Source organism: Lupinus angustifolius, chromosome LG16, assembly GCF_001865875.1.
Source record: "Lupinus angustifolius cultivar Tanjil chromosome LG16, LupAngTanjil_v1.0, whole genome shotgun sequence".
NCBI lineage: Eukaryota > Viridiplantae > Streptophyta > Magnoliopsida > Fabales > Fabaceae > Lupinus > Lupinus angustifolius.
In genome coordinates, this window is record NC_032024.1 from 18,907,851 (window position 1) to 18,924,635 (window position 16,785).

At 29.9% G+C, this 16,785-nt stretch overlaps 1 protein-coding gene across 1 annotated transcript; it reads left to right on the forward strand.

Annotated features, from left to right (window-relative positions):
* LOC109329512 (bidirectional sugar transporter SWEET17) lies at positions 217 to 8,201 on the forward strand. Its single transcript, XM_019563197.1, has 6 exons — positions 217 to 348; positions 496 to 532; positions 776 to 986; positions 1,916 to 2,077; positions 6,689 to 6,808; positions 7,963 to 8,201. The coding sequence occupies exons 1-6, from the start codon at positions 315 to 317 to the stop codon at positions 8,104 to 8,106; spliced, it is 708 nt and encodes a 235-aa protein (XP_019418742.1). The 5' UTR covers positions 217 to 314; the 3' UTR covers positions 8,107 to 8,201.

Genomic DNA, 16,785 nt, shown 5'->3' on the forward strand with positions numbered 1-16,785 from the left:
GGTAGACAAAAGGCTAAATTTAAGGGAAAAATATTTGATATTTCAAAGCATGTCCTCAAACCTGTTTTTATTAATTACAATATGTTATGCGAGTTAAAATAAATAAATATTTATAACTTTTTTCTATTTTTGTTTCTTTATAACTAGTTTAAGATAAGTTTGGATATGTCTGGGGACAACAGATCCTTCTCTGAAGTCAAGAAGGTAATTTTTCATCTTATTCTCACTCTCCTCACTACATATATAAATATATGCCCACCCAAACTAATTAAAGCCACTCGTTCAGAATCTTGCTTCTTGATCTGCAAATCAACATGGCAGAACTGAGTTTCTTTGTTGGGGTGATAGGTAAGTTATACATATATCAATATATGACCCCATATATATGCTTATTTTCTTACAGTTTCACTCACGTCTCACTTAAAGGTAGCTAATCTTGATTGAATACACATAAAAGGGTGTCACTTAAATGGGTGTTGTTTTTGTCGGCTGCAGGTAACATCATCTCAATTCTCTTGTTTCTTTCACCTGTGTAAGCCCTCTTCTCCTCTTTCTTTCTCTTGTGCTTGGCAATAGCATAGAATATTACGCTCCTTAACCACAATTACAACCACAATATTGCAGTTTCAGAAGTCCCCACGATGACATCGCGGCTGCAATTGATGTCACATTGGGTGTCGACTTCTTCAACTGTGATAAATGTAACATAACCGCATCCTCAAGTTAAAACCTTACATGACACTTATCGCTACTGAATTCTACATAAACAATGCAGGCCTGCGTTTTTTAGGATAGTAAAGCATAGATCTACAGAAGAGTTCTCAAGCATCCCTTACATTTGCACATTGCTTAATTGCTCCTTGTGGACTTACTATGGACTCATAAAATCTGGTGAATACCTTGTGGCCACTGTTAATGGCTTTGGCATCATGGTGGAGACAATCTATGTTATTCTATTTCTTATATATGCACCAAAAACTATGAGGGTATGTGTATCTCTACACTTTATGTAAGTCAGATTTCAATTCTTTTGACAAATTTTCTATTTATAGAAGTTCTTATTTTGGCAAATAAAAAGTAATTAGATGGTTGAAATTAAGAAATCTAATAGAGCAAAACTCAACCTCACAAAATAGTCTGACACATACAAGCTTAGTCAATTTTAATTTTTTTCTACTTTTTTTTTTGTTTTTGACAAGTGCATTGCAATTGTTAATTGTGAATGATTATCATCTATTAAAACATTTGGTGTCTCGTTGTGTCCCAACCTAATAAAAAATGTTAATTAATTAAGAAAAAATCATAAAAGTAAAAAATAGTGTTTTTTATATTACTTGGTGGAATCTTATTGATTTAAGACATGAAAACATGAATTTTTTGAAACATGTGATCTTCGTTAATTGTTTATGAACTCTAATTTGTAAAAAATAATTAAGATACTCTCTATAAGATTAACATCTTGAGTAAGTTAGATAATTAAATAATATTTAACTAGAACTTACGAACCAACAAGATGTTAACGTAGTGGTGTAAGGTTATGTTAAATTCATAGGATGACCAAAATGTTAAATGTTTGATTCTTGGAAGCGATACTTATTGGGAGAGACTGTCATATACCTTATAAGTAACTAGTTCCTTATCCAAAAGGTGAGGAATAGTTAAAAAAACTACAATTTACAAATAGTTGTCAAACTAGTTTTTTAACTAATAGATATAGATGAAACAACTATCATATGTTATCTTCAAATTTCTAGCTTCAAATTATAACGCATATACTCTATTATATGAAAGTTATAATTCTTACTATCACTGTTTTGACAAACAAAAATCTTAGAAATAATTCCCTTAATTGTTTATCTAGTATTGATATATGTTATATAAAGTTGATATGGATGGTAATTAATCACAATTTCAGATGAAAACTGTAATTGTGGCTGGGTTTTTGGATGTGGTGATTATGGGAGCAGCAATAGGTTTTACTCAATTAGCAATGAAGGAAGAGGATCGTATTAATGCTGTGGGTATCATGGGTGCTGGCTTGAACATTGTTATGTATGGCTCACCTCTTGCTATAATGGTAAGTACATCATTATCACTATGTCCCTCCCTAGCTAGCTTGCTATTATGGATGTTTTTTGGTTTACCTTTTTCCTATTTCCATTATAATATAGGTTCCTATGGTTCAAAAGGATTTAATACGTGTGGACCATAGTGTATATTTACACGGTTAATATATTATCGTTCATATATTAATTATTATTGACTATTAAATAAAAGTAAATAAATGAAAGGTAAATATTATATTGATCACTATGCAATTTTACACGGGTAGTAATATATTAAAAGAATAAATTATCAACTCATACTAGGAGATATCTTATCAACTTAAATTCACTCATTTATTACATATGTCTTGTTTCTCTTCTCTCTTGAAGTTTTCATTTTAAAATATTATAAAAAGAACAAATAAAACACATATCAAACAATAAGTAGATTTAAAAATATAAATTATTTCATAGTAAACTCTAGTTCAAAACTAGATCATGTGAGGAACATGCATCTATATTCATTTAATTTTTTTATTTTTACCCAAGAGGATACAAATTTTGATATATCTTCAGTTAATTATGCTTTTAATCTCTCCATTTTATTAACCTATTATTGTTGATACTTTATTAATTTTCTTATTATAATGATTAAATGTTTTATTAGCACCCTACTTAATTAGATGACTAATAACAATATGTTGACTATATAAATAAACAAGCTATGTGATTTAGGATAAATAGAGAGATTAACTGTATACAAATTAAAAACTAGAGAATAAAAATCATTAGAATACAACGAAGGACTAAAATCATACTCACAGTAGATTTGACCAAAAGTGCAATTACATTTAGATATTATTAATTAGATTTACATTTGAACTTATAGATAAATAGAGTCTTATATTAAACACAAGTTTACATTTAAATTAAAATGATACCGGATAGGACACTTCCCTTATAAGTAAAAATAAAGATAAAATATGAAGAAAGAGAAATTGTCATTTTCTATTTGCTTTATCAAAACAAGAAGGGGACTCTGGGATATGTAGAGAAAATAGTAAAATTATCAGCAACAAAGCATTTGACAAAAAAATGGCAAAAAAGAAACAAAAGCGTTTAGCTTCGTGCTTATTGCCGACAAGGGTTTTCAAACGTACAAAACGTTAAATAGTTGTTTTAAAGATTGAATGGTACAAAAAAAAAATATTGGTTCAAAGTGGTGTAAAACTATATTAGATTTTAGGAAATCTAAAATGTTAATCGTTCGATTTTTTAAAATGACACTTATTATGAATAATAATTATGTGTCTCAAAAAAGATTAATTTATTATCTATAAAGTGAATAATATCATTAATAATACTAAAAATATATTGAATGATCTTCATATTAAGTTTCTAAAGTAATTCTACACAGGAATTAATATATTAATATTTTCGTCATTATTTGATGGCAAAATATACTTATTTTTTGAGAGATTCCTATTTGCCAAAAAATATATATATATATATAAATACTAATAAACATAAAATTAATCATAAAATATTTTATATTTCCCTATTTTAACTTTTGTATCTTCTAATTTCATGTTTATATAAATTTCTATAATCTATCTATCTATATCTATACTTCTATACTATTAATAAAACCAAAATAAATAATAACTACCACCATGACATAAGTTTTATATTCCAAATTTATCTTTTAAATATTTCTCATTAATAATTAATATAAACTTTCACACGTTACCTTCATTGCTTTCATTTTTTATATTTATATATTGTTAATCTTCCATACACTTTCTTATTTATATTTTCACTCTCTATTGAGTTCATATATTAAATTTTTTATATTTAAATTATTTTTCTTAAATACTATAATATGAAATTGATACATTAGATATTAGAAAAAATACAAATGTAAGTTGATCGCATTGACTAATTTATACTTACTTTGGAATCAAATAGCATTGCTCTAAAAATAAATGTACATTTATATCATATCATGTATGGTGCTCAAAATGGCTTTACCATTATACCTTCTCTCTATATAATTCATTTCATGTTAGTAAGGGAAAGTAATCTCTTACGTACAATCATTACCCAAAAAATCTCTTACGAACCAAAATAGTAATATGCTTTCACTCATAAATTTGTGTGGACCAAAATCCCCGACAGAGTCAAATATATATTGGTTATATCCAGGAGATTTCCAGTTTAGGATTCTCCATAAATCACATAGAGGAGGTCCACGTCTGTCCTTGAGTACCAATAAGTAGGGGTGGTATAGTCTTATAGAGTCATAAGGTGGTTTGATGGTGACGATGAAATGTTTAAGGAATAGATTGTAGGAGATTGTGAATTCGAGTCTCATCAACGACAAAAAAGTGTTATAAGGTGATTTGATGATTAGAATGAAAGATGTTGAGAGTTCGAGTCTCATCCACAACAAAAATACTAACATACTAATAATTGCCGATAAAAATAGATGTGGTTCTCCTTAGATGTATTAAGCTTAATATTTATGCACTGTCAATGTAAAAATATATACACAATCAGTATATCATTTATCATTCATTTGTATTACTATTTTTGAAGAGTCAACAAGAATAAAACGTGAATGATGAATGATACAATAACAGTGTATAAAATTCATATATTCCGTGCATATATATTTTTCTCATAAACATATAGTTATTATTAATATCTTAGCTAAATGATGGCAACAATGTAATGAAACAAGTGTCCCATATAAGAGTTGGTTCACGGATTCAATCATTCAACTTACAGGTTAATAATTAATTGGGTTAGATCTTTATAAAGTAACATGTGTGATTACAAACTATCTCTACTCACATATGTGGTTTTTCTTGTTCTAACAAGTTTCAATATCACGGTGTTGTCACATCCTAATGTCCCACATTTACAGGCCACAATTATATCAAGTATTTGTTGTTTTATGGCAACGTATTTTCACAAATAATCTCATACTTGGACATGCCCGAAACAGTTTTCTAATTAATAAAATTCAGTACCTGCGTTAAATGAGTCCACATATGTATATGATCTAACAAGGCTACATTTAAATCTTGATCGATGCTTGGATTGGGTTTATAAGGTGCAAAATCAAGCTTGCATAGTAGTTACAAAGTTAAACTTCTGCATATATACAATTTCCTACTATGAATGGGTTTTCCATTGTTTTTTCAAAGTTAAACTTCTTGCATAAATACAAAGTTACTCTAGCTCAAAATGACATTCATGTTAATATTTCCTTATAACAGGTGAATAACCAATTCCCTGTGGATTTTTTAATCTCATAGTTCTCCCATATAATAAAGTAGAGATATGAATACATATTTAGATTCATGTTCTTAGATCTTACTTTTGGTATTGGTATCCCTCAAAAAACCTTTTGTTGTCCCTCCTATGGTGAGAATGAAAGACTGTGCTGTGATTTAGTGTGTTAACTATCATAATTATTTTTTATATGTTAATATATATGATTTTCATTATCTAACTTTTATATTCACTCATTAAACACATATTAGTAATTAGTTTTAGAAGTTCTACACATTATCAAAATTCAACCATTATTTTGTAACTCTTTAAAATAAATAGATGATATAATTATTTTGGATAGTGGGGTAAAGATAACAAAAATATAATAAAGATAATGAGAACAAAACGTATCATAAAAATTATATATTCAAGTGGTGAAAATAAACATAGAAATATAAAATATACAAGTGGAATTAATAAATAACACCTATAAATAAATAAAAAATCTAACTATAGTGAGGACAAGTGCCCTCATTCTAATGTACCTGGGTCTGTCCTACTAATTTATACGAATATCCATTATATTCATCAAGACAAAATCTGCTCTAACACATTTTATATTACCATACATGACAGCTTTATGATTGATTAAAAATATAATAATACATGAAAATTTCAGTTAAATTTCAATGTTTTTGGACATTAGTTATATACTAATAATTAATAAGGTAGTTGGGATACTAGGAAAACGAAAGAATAATAGAAAGAATAAAAATCTTAGAGGTAAAAAACACCTAAAATGAGTGAAATATTGTGGACCATCTCTGCTCTCCATATTTTTCTGTATGGTTATGAGTGTTTTGTTTTTATTTTAAATTGTGGAGGCAAGTAATATGTACCGGAGGATATTGTTGGGAGCATATTTGTCATCTAATAAATGTGTGTCCCTTTATATATAACTGTTTGTGATTGATGGAAAAAAAATATTGAAGTTAAAAGTTTAATAATTAAATATTTTTCTTACTAATTACAAATAATGACATATGAAATGATATACTTTTTGGGATAGAAGATGTCGCGCCAATAGTGTTATGCATAGGTAAATATGTTACTACCCAACTTAGCTTGCTTTGAAGTTTCAACTTGAGCTTTTATCATTCGTTGTCTTTTAATATATAGTAATTTTATTTTGACAATAAGATTGAGATAATTATATGTTGTCCTTTAGTTTTTATATAAGTTTTTGAGATATGAATAAAGATAAAAGATGAAAAATAAGATAAATATAAACAATTTGGTTTGTTTTGAGAGAAGTAAAATTTGAATTGTATTATTGTTTAATATATGGTAATAACTTTCAGAAAACAGTGGTGATGACAAAGAGTGTGGAATATATGCCATTCTTCCTTTCATTTTTCAGCTTCCTAAATGGTGGCATTTGGATGTTGTATGCTGTTCTTGTTCGTGATATTATCCTTGGGGTAAGTTTGGTTCTCATTTGCAACCATTAATGCATTTTATATAAACTACTAATTTAATAAATATGCATTTTTTAATTCAATAATTTAATATTATTGATTAATACTATCTTAGATAAAAATATAGATGAAACTAAAAATTTAAAATTGAACATATATAATTTTATTATAAGTGATAATGATAAATTTAACTTTAGACAAGTAATAGAAATAAGATGTAAATTGGAAAAACAAATCATAAAAAAAAATTGGATAGTACAAAATTACATTGTTTAACTCTTAATTCTCTTATTAATAGTAAATATATAGACATCTTAGAATTGTTCTAATTACATATAGTAAAGTAATTTGTCTGTCATCTTGATATTTTATTGTTCTAATTACATTCTCTAATTACTATTTACTACTTGTTTTGTTGATGGAAAATAAAATTTAAGGAAAAACAGTTTCAAATATATTTTATACTTTTGAAGTGTTCTTTTTCCTTAAAAAAACTCGTTATACTGATCCTAAGATAATATTACTATAATATAGTTAATAGACTGGATCATTCTAGTATTTAATATATATTCTACAATTTTCATAAATTAAAAGTGGTTCTACAATTTGCTCTAATAAACTAAAATGTATATTCCATACTCAATTCTTCTAATAAATTATTTCAAATGGGTGCTTCTTCAGAAATAATTTTCGGAAAGAAAAAAATCAAACATCAAATTACTATTAATTAAAATCAATTTTGGAAGAATAGAAACCTTGACATTATTACAACATTGTTTTCCCCTGAAGCAAGATTAGTTAAAGTCAAACCACTAGAAAAAAAGACTGAGTGAAGCTAAAGTAAAAACTAATTTGAATAATAGCATATAAGAAAATGGTTGAAATCCTTACACCCCAATAAATAAATTAGACTTATGTCATAACAATATTGTATAATAAATAGATAAAATTTTGGAGATCCATATAAAATACGTATAAAAATAAAAGTTGAAAAAAAGAGAAATAAATATAATTTCATTTATTGTAAGAGAAATTACTAATTGCAAATTAATATTTTTACAACTTGCTAATAAGAGTAATACATAAAACACGAAGTTGTTCATTCCCTAGGGAAGTACTAATAAGTAATATTGTGTACATTGCAAACAAAATTGAAGGTACCAAACGGTACAGGATTTGTACTTGGAGCAATGCAGTTAGTATTGTATGGGATCTACAGAAATGGAAAATCATCAAAACACATTTCAACTGAATTTGAAAAGGGATTGCAGCATGAGCATCTTATCTCTTCCTCAACCTAGTCACATGAGAGGGAAAAAGCCTCTCTAATTTCATTTCAACATTAAACACAATATATGTTGCACCACTATCTCAACTCTTTTTACATCATTATTGCTTTATAATTTCAAAATAAAAATAATTTTTTGATTGATACACTATGTCAATTATAGTGTGTTTTATTTATTGAAGAATTTGTTAAAATATTGATCTTTAGTGTGCAAATATATGATCCCAATATGTTGAGCTAGCATGATCTTTAGTGTACAAATATAGATTTTTAGTATACATATATCGACTTTTAGAATATGTTTGTGAGTTGATTTTTAGAGCGTAAGAGATGGAAAAGAAAAGTTTGGCAATAATAAAATATACTTGTGGGATGATTTTAAAACTTTTTATTTTTCTTTATTTCCATTTAAAAATCAACTCGTAAACAAACCTTTAGTATATCGTATAACCGGAATGGAAAATGTATCATGTATTTGATACGATAACTATCGGCCGTGTGTATACTAGGAAGTAGGAACTACAATAAACATGTTTAATAATCAAACGGTGCTGAACCAACTTACAAAGTAGATTGCGTTAAAACTTATCTAGCAATTTCAACTAATTTAGTTTATTATATACAAAAGATAATAATTAATAAAATTGAATATTAAATTATCAAGCCATATTATCGACCCAAATAATTCTGAAAATTCTTCACAACCAATTTCATAAGAAACTGCATACCAAATTGTTGTGGAAGGTAGTAGCGGATCTTGATCTAAAATTTAGAGGGAACAATGATATTTAATTTATAAATAAAATTAATTGATTAAAAAATATATAAATAAATATATACGATTGTTCAAAGTTTCAACTAAATAACATTAATTAACAACTAAAAATATTAAAGAAAATGTACATTCATTTAAAGCATCATTGTTCATTCTTTTAAAGACTTAAGTTAATCGGATTGAATCAGAGATAAAATTTTAGTTATTTCATTTTAAATATATATCATCATGTTGTTAGTCTGATCAACACATCCAAAACCCCTCTGGAAAAATCCAAAACCCCTCTGGAAAAATCCAGACTTCTTTGTGCAGCTTCCGTTCAAGCTGAATGAAGATATCAATCCTACAAAAGAAACACACCCAGGGATGAGTCCTCCTAACCTCCTTGAGGCTAAACAAGAGTGTGCCCAATTGATAAAACAAGGTCTGATCGAGCCCACAAAGTCTGAGTGGGCATGCCAAGCCTTCTATGTTCAGAAGAGATATGAAAAAATAAGAGGAAAAAAAAGGCTAGTAATTGACTATCGGCCGCTCAATCACTTCCTCAAGGATGACAAGTTTCTGATCTCTAAAGCATCTTCCTAGCATGTGTTGATATGGAACGCCAAGATATACTCAAAATTTGACCTTAAATCTGGGTTTTGGCAACTTGGATTAGACTCTGCTGATCACCACAAGACTGCATTTTGTATCCCAAATGCACAATACCAATGGACAGTCCTACCTTTTGGGTTAAAGGTTGCCCCCTCTCTCTTCCAAAAGGCAATGATCAGGATATTTGAGCCTATCCTAGATAGCATCTTGATCTACATTGATGATGTTCTTCTGTTCTCGAAGGACAAGTCCTTTCACAAAAATTTATTAGATCAATTTTTCAGCCTTGCCCAACAACATGGAATAATGTTATCCGAAAGGAAGATTCAATTGGGACAAACTGAAATTGACTTCTTGGGAATGCATTTTTCCAATGGAAGTTACCAGCCTCAACCACATATCGCACAAGAACTGCTAATTTTTCCCGATGAAAATCTCTCGACTAAGCAAGTCCAACAGTTCCTTGGAATTCTCAATTATGTTCGTGATTTTATCCCCTATACGACAAAATGGACAAGCCAACTCTCCAAGATGCTAAAGAAGAATGCTGCTTGACCTTAAATCTGGGTTTTGGCAACTTGGATTAGACTCTGCTGATCACCACAAGACTGCATTTTGTATCCCAAATGCACAATACCAATGGACAGTCCTACCTTTTGGGTTAAAGGTTGCCCCCTCTCTCTTCCAAAAGGCAATGATCAGGATATTTGAGCCTATCCTAGATAGCATCTTGATCTACATTGATGATGTTCTTCTGTTCTCGAAGGACAAGTCCTTTCACAAAAATTTATTAGATCAATTTTTCAGCCTTGCCCAACAACATGGAATAATGTTATCCGATAGGAAGATTCAATTGGGACAAACTGAAATTGACTTCTTGGGAATGCATTTTTCCAATGGAAGTTACCAGCCTCAACCACATATTGTACAAGTGTGGAGCTCACAACAAACCGAGGCGGTTAAGGAACTAAAGAAGATTGCTCAAAATCCTCCAGCACTTAAAATCCCAACCTCTGGCAAACGAATCCTACAAACCGATGCAAGTGATCATTTCTGGGGGGGGCAGTCCTGATTGAAGAAGTAAAGGAGAGAAGATATTATTATGGGCATGCTAGTGGCCAATTCAAGGACGCAGAAAAATATTATCATACTACCTATAAAGAGGCTCTTGCTGTCAAGTACGGGATCCAGAAATTTGATTTTTATCTCAGAGGCCATACATTTGAAGTACAAATGGACGACTCCTCTTTCCCCAAGATTCTAGAATTCAAAAACAAGATGCCACCTGATCCTCAGATACTCAGGTTGAAAAGATGGTTTTCTAGATATGATTTTATTGTTAAACACATTAAAGGAAACCAAAATTTAGTCCCAGATTTCCTCTCTAGACCAAACAAACCCATCAGCCTCATCACCACTGTCAATATTTTCCCACTAATCCTAATGGTCAATCCTTTACCAGAATATGCCTCCACAACGAAAGACCTCCCTCTAGGAGTAGATTTGTCCTTTTCACCTGGAAAACTTAAAGAGTATGCAAAGAATCGCCTTCATTATATTTTGCATAAGGCTCTTACAGGTTGCAAGGATAGTTTTCAAGAAAATATTTTCCATCCAGAGGTTCCTTTCAATAATGCCATCTCAATCAATCTTCACCGTAGATATATCATTTCAGAGGATCTACTATGGTACACATGGTGTGCCACTATTTTGTATGTAACACCCATTGCTTTGCAAACTCAGTGCACATATAGGTTCCTGACTGATCCCCGAAATCATGATCATTTGCTTTGGACTCTGTTAGAATGGTTCTCACCTTTAAGCTGGTGGCGAGCAAGACTGAATGATGCTCTAGAAAACGCTAGAGCAAGGAAATATCCTGCAAGAGATTTCCAAAAGCTCAGGACCATTTTTATTGTCCATAGGCCCTACTCACAACACCCTGCTACTAATCTTCTGTGTTCCAGGAATCAAGCTTATGTTTGGGATACCTTTGACACATACCCGTTGGTGGAAAATTATAGAAAAGAACTTGAAAAGCATTTAAGTCAAGTAAAGTTTGATGAATATCATAGTTCTATGAGAACTTGCGTTAGCCATTGTGATAATCTTACTAACCTCTAGAGGAGCAAAGGATTAATACAAGTAAATAACTCGTTCTACCAAAGAGTGGGTGAAGCAAGTTCCTCCAGACAAAATGAATTAGGGATCAACCAATCTACAAATACAGACTCAATAATGGAACCGGTGGACAAAGACATGGACCAAGATACTCAAGACACAAACGCTGAGATAATGGATATAATGCTGGCAGAAAAAGTCACTTATGAAGAGACAAGACCCCCATGGTGATACACTATGTATGGAAGTGTAAAATCTGAAGAATGGCATTACTATAATCTCTCTCCAAGTCAGAATTTAAGCTAAGAATGAATCTTCCCAAAATCATCCAAAGTAAGCATAAAACATGGTATTATATAGGACAAAATGTGATGAGTTGTAAAATAAAATAAAATGTAATGTTAGATATATTATCATGTAAGATAAGGTGTGATGAGTTGTAAGCTAGGGAATGGTGTGGTGTGATATTGTAAGATAAGGTTTGGTGAGCTGTAAGATTCTTGTGATAGAGATAGAGGTCTGCTTCCTTCTATAAATAGGAATGCTTAGACCACATTGTACTCAGAACAAGAACGAAATAAAACTTGTGTTTTATCATATCTATGTATTCCTTCTAAGCTTTCTATCTTTCTGAAAGCCAAAACTATAATGTTTATACCATAACCCTCTACAGAGATGTTAGAATGCTCTGTACTTGCCTCTATGAGGATCATGTGCATTAGAAAAAACATTTGACTTTAGATCCATGCTACGATCCTGCCTATTATGTTAACATGCTATATAAGAGTAGCCGGACCTTGAGACGTATAGAAGCCAACGGTTGGCTCACTGAAGTCTCAATTGGTAAACCTTATAGGTGTGTTATCATGATATGAGGCTCCCGACCAGTGTGGTATCAGAGCCACCTCAGGAAAACAGGGGGTACATATGGTATGGAATGTTATAGGAGAGGTGAGTAGGAAACGATACATACTCAAGAATACAACTACTCAAGAAGATAGACCCACCTGCTATAGTAAATATCCACTTCTGGTTGAAGGGGGTGACGTGGGAAAGATGAGTTTGGGTTGAGTCATGTTAGAGTCGATCTTGGATCATCTGAGTTGAGTGAATACAACTGAAAATATCATTATATCATATTGAGTGAGTATATGAAAAGTGACTCTTATGGTTAAGTGAATATTTATATAGGATGTAAGAGAGCTAGCAAGATATTAGATAAGTGAATATTTTATATTGCTTAGGAGGAGCTTTTCTTGTCATGAATGAAGGCCTAGTGACTTCATGGATAATGTTATGGTCATACACTATCAATCATTTAATCTCACAGGCCAGCCTCATCCTCCACTTTATTGTGGTTCTTGTTGCTGCAAAGATAGATGCTGAGAAGGTATAATTTTATAGGAATATATAATTTTGTTTCGACAACCATTCCAAGGAAGTAGTTTCTTCAACAACAAAAAATACTCCTTATTAAGTGGTGCCAAATGTTAGACTTTAAAAAAATATAACACTCCTTAATTTAAGATCTTAACATTATAATATTTATGTGATATAGAGCATAGAGTAAGAAATATATGGTTTCATTTGCGTTTCCCTTTATGCACTTTTTGATTGCCTTTGATTTTCACCAATAATGTTTTTTATAATTCTCACTTTGTGTTTCTATTCACGAGATAACAAAGAATGACATGGTTTTTCCAATGTATGAGTACCTCTATTTTAAGAAGGGTTTATGAGGAGTTATAATTCATCCATTATCATGGAAACTTCTCATGAAATGAGAGGGGAGCGAGTTAACAATACACACACTAATTTGATGCATTAATTGTCAAATACTATCACATTAGATACTTTCATTCAAACTAGTAACATCTTATAACTATTTAGATTATTAAATTAATCTAACAACATATCTGATTAAATTATGACACTTGTTAGTAAAAAATGAAACATTATCAAGAAAAATGAGAAGATTTGGTGTTATGACACCAAAGATGATATTATGATATGTGTGAGATCGAGATAGAAGGATTTGGGGGAGTTGAATAAGGAGAGGAAATAGTGAATAGTATTTTAGAGTTCATAAAACATTTTGTGGTCTAAAATGAAAAGGTAGGGGTCTCAAACATATTCTTTCTTTTATGCCCAATTGAAAAATCGAATGATCCAAACCGCCTTCCTAACGAACTAAATTTTTTAACGGTATGTTGGCCAAACTAACATTTAAAGAGCTCATTATATTTTATTATTTTATTTTTTAGGTTAATGAAAGCGGGTTTCAACAAAAATCAAATACATTTAGCCTCTCTTTGATAGAGGAGAATTAGAAGGGAGAGAAAAGGGTGAGAGAGGGATTGAAGAGAAAACGAGAATTTCTCTTGTTTGGTTGAGAAGAGAGAAAGGGAGGAGAGAATAAAAAACATGTGGGACATACACAAAAATCTTTCTCTCCTCCTTTGGTGAGAAAGTGAGAGGAGATGGAAATTTTGACATAAATGCCCTTCAATTTTTTTTATATACTTCTTAGTTTTAAATACTATTAATATAATTAGTTCTCTTTTAAATATAAAAATATCAATTAAAAATTTTAATTGAAATTATAATAAAATATATCATTTAAAATTATAATTTTTATCTTTAGTTAACAATAAAATAACATTTATCTCTCTCATTTCTTTATTTTATGGACATTTTTGTCATTTGAATCATAACATCATCTCTCTCATCTCATTTTCTATCCAACCAAACAAAGGAGAAGGAGAAGAAAATATTTTTTCTATTCATTTTCTCTCATTCTTCTCTTATACCAAACATTACTAAAATCTACTCAATTTCTCCTATTTCTCTTTCACACCTCTTTCTTTATCACTTTTTTCTCTTTTCTTATTTTCTCTTGTACAACAAAACAAAGCATTAGGGGATTCCAATACTAGTAGACTGCTAATGGGACATAACTCTACCACTTAGCTATAAGATTTTATGTGTATGAATTTGTAATGCGAAATATATAGTGTATGATAAACATAAGAAGTTATTAGAGTCAGAATAATTGTTATTGTGATAAATGAGAATAATTATATGGACTATTAGATCTTATTTAAATGATTAAGATTAAAATATAAATGCACATAACTATCATGAGATAAATAACTAACTTTTAATCATAATGGTCATATATGATTGTAAGGCTAAAATTTATTATTCTCATAATTTTTATTAAAATTATTCTCACTTAAGATACTATATATATAATATGACTAAAAACATGGTTCTTAAGGATAGCTTAACAAACCATGCTTCAATTACAACAACAAAAAATTTCTTTGTCAATAGGTATACTTTCTCTTTGTGCCATTTTCCCTCTGCTTGAAATGGTCAAACTGATTTCCCAATAGGCCTGACTAAAAGCGGATTTCTCTATGTAATGTTGGCTCATGCGGTGAGTCATAGTTTTTTTTCTGAATAAAAAACCCTAAATCTAGTCTACTTCTACTATCTACTATCTCTATATAATAATAGAAAGAGTTGATGGTATTACCAAAAATGATATCTTCTATGATTAACACTTAGCATTTTTAAAGGGTAAATTTGTCAATCCAAATTTTATGTTAACACCTCAAAAGAGGGTTTGAATTTGAAATCCTAAACATCGTTCCCTGACCATAAACTCATCTCTCTTCTATAAGTAGAGTAATATTTTTTGATTGCTTGCTGCAAAGTCATTATTACTATATTAGTTGTTATTACTAAAATGGGTCTCCTTAATTTGTTGTATGTATGTTTTTATTCGGGATAATTTTGTCATTGCATCTATATGACTCTTTATTTTTTTCAAAACATTTAATAATATTAATGTAATTACACTTCTCTCAATTTGAATTCTCATATTCTTCATTTTCCCATCTCTCTCATTTACATTCTCTCTCCTTTAATTACACTTCTCTCAATCAGAAGTTCACTTTCTCAAATCTGGTGGTTTCATCCTCATACTCATTATTTTCCCATCTCTCTCCTTTACGTCTCTTCTTCATCATTCTCTCTATCACCTCTTCATTTCTTCTTTTATGGATTCTCATATCCATAAAAGGTAGCATCATTTATTTTGTTAATCCCATTGTTGAAAATCCAACATGATTTACCTTCCAACTTCCTTTGTCTCAACTTTTAGGCAACAAACGCATATTGAATATTTTTGTTTTTGGCTAAAAACGACTTTTAGTACCTTAAACATCTAAAATTAGGTCTTTACTACTTACTTTGGGTTTCAAGGTGACATTTTTTGTAACTTATTCCATAAAAATACCACTTTTCCTACTTTTTGAAGGTTTGAAGATTACATTTATGTATTTTTTGAGTAAAAATATGGTCTTCTCTTCTTCCTCTAGGTTTCCACTTTACATTTTTGGTGTTATTTTTTGTTAAAAATGACGTCTTTAAAACTTTTTGAGGGTTTGCAATTAACCTTTATGTATTTTTTTTGGTAAAGTAAGTATTTTTTAGGACACTATTGACTCTGAAATGAGTCATTCAATATTTTTATGTCATTGTTGAGCTCACTATCGATATGAATCGTCATTTTTTGCATCTGCAATATTTCTTTATGATATATTTGATATATGATGTTTCTTTTTTATTTCTTCGTTGACTATAAAATTATTTGATTGCATCACTATCACCTCCGATGATATTTGAAAAGAGGGTTTGAAGTTTAGATTTATGTATTTTTTTGTAACAATATGGTCTTTTCTGTTTCCTCTAGGTTTCTACTTTACATTTTTTGTTGTTATCTTTGTTAAAAATGAGGCATTCACTACTTTCTACTTTCTTTGCCTTTAAACCTATTTGAGGCAACAAACACATCTGAAATATTTTTGTTTTCTTAGTGAAAACGACTTTTTTTAACCCACAAATGAAATTTAAGTAAGTACATAAACTAAAGATCATTCAACTTTATAGAAAGTCCAATCATATATTTGCTTGATGTACACGCTTCTTTCATAATGTGAAATACTTCATACCGTAAGTTCTTATTTTCTTTCTCAGGGTGCCTTTCTTTCTGTTCTTTCCTTTATATTTTTTCTTAGCATTTTATATTAACAGCTTGACCCTATAGAATGGTATACATATTCAGTTGAATGTTTCTTTTATTATAGATAAAGTAGAGTATTTTCAGTAGATTCTTTATCTATGGGTTATGTC

Excerpts from the sequence above, each read along its gene's own strand:
- LOC109329512 (XM_019563197.1), top strand. The coding sequence starts at position 315 with ATGGCAGAACTGAGTTTCTTTGTTGGGGTGATAG. Across the intron at positions 349-495 it reads TTTCTTTGTTGGGGTGATAG|GTAACATCATCTCAATTCTC; the intron begins GTAAGTTATACA and ends TGTCGGCTGCAG. Across the intron at positions 987-1,915 it reads ATGCACCAAAAACTATGAGG|ATGAAAACTGTAATTGTGGC; the intron begins GTATGTGTATCT and ends TCACAATTTCAG.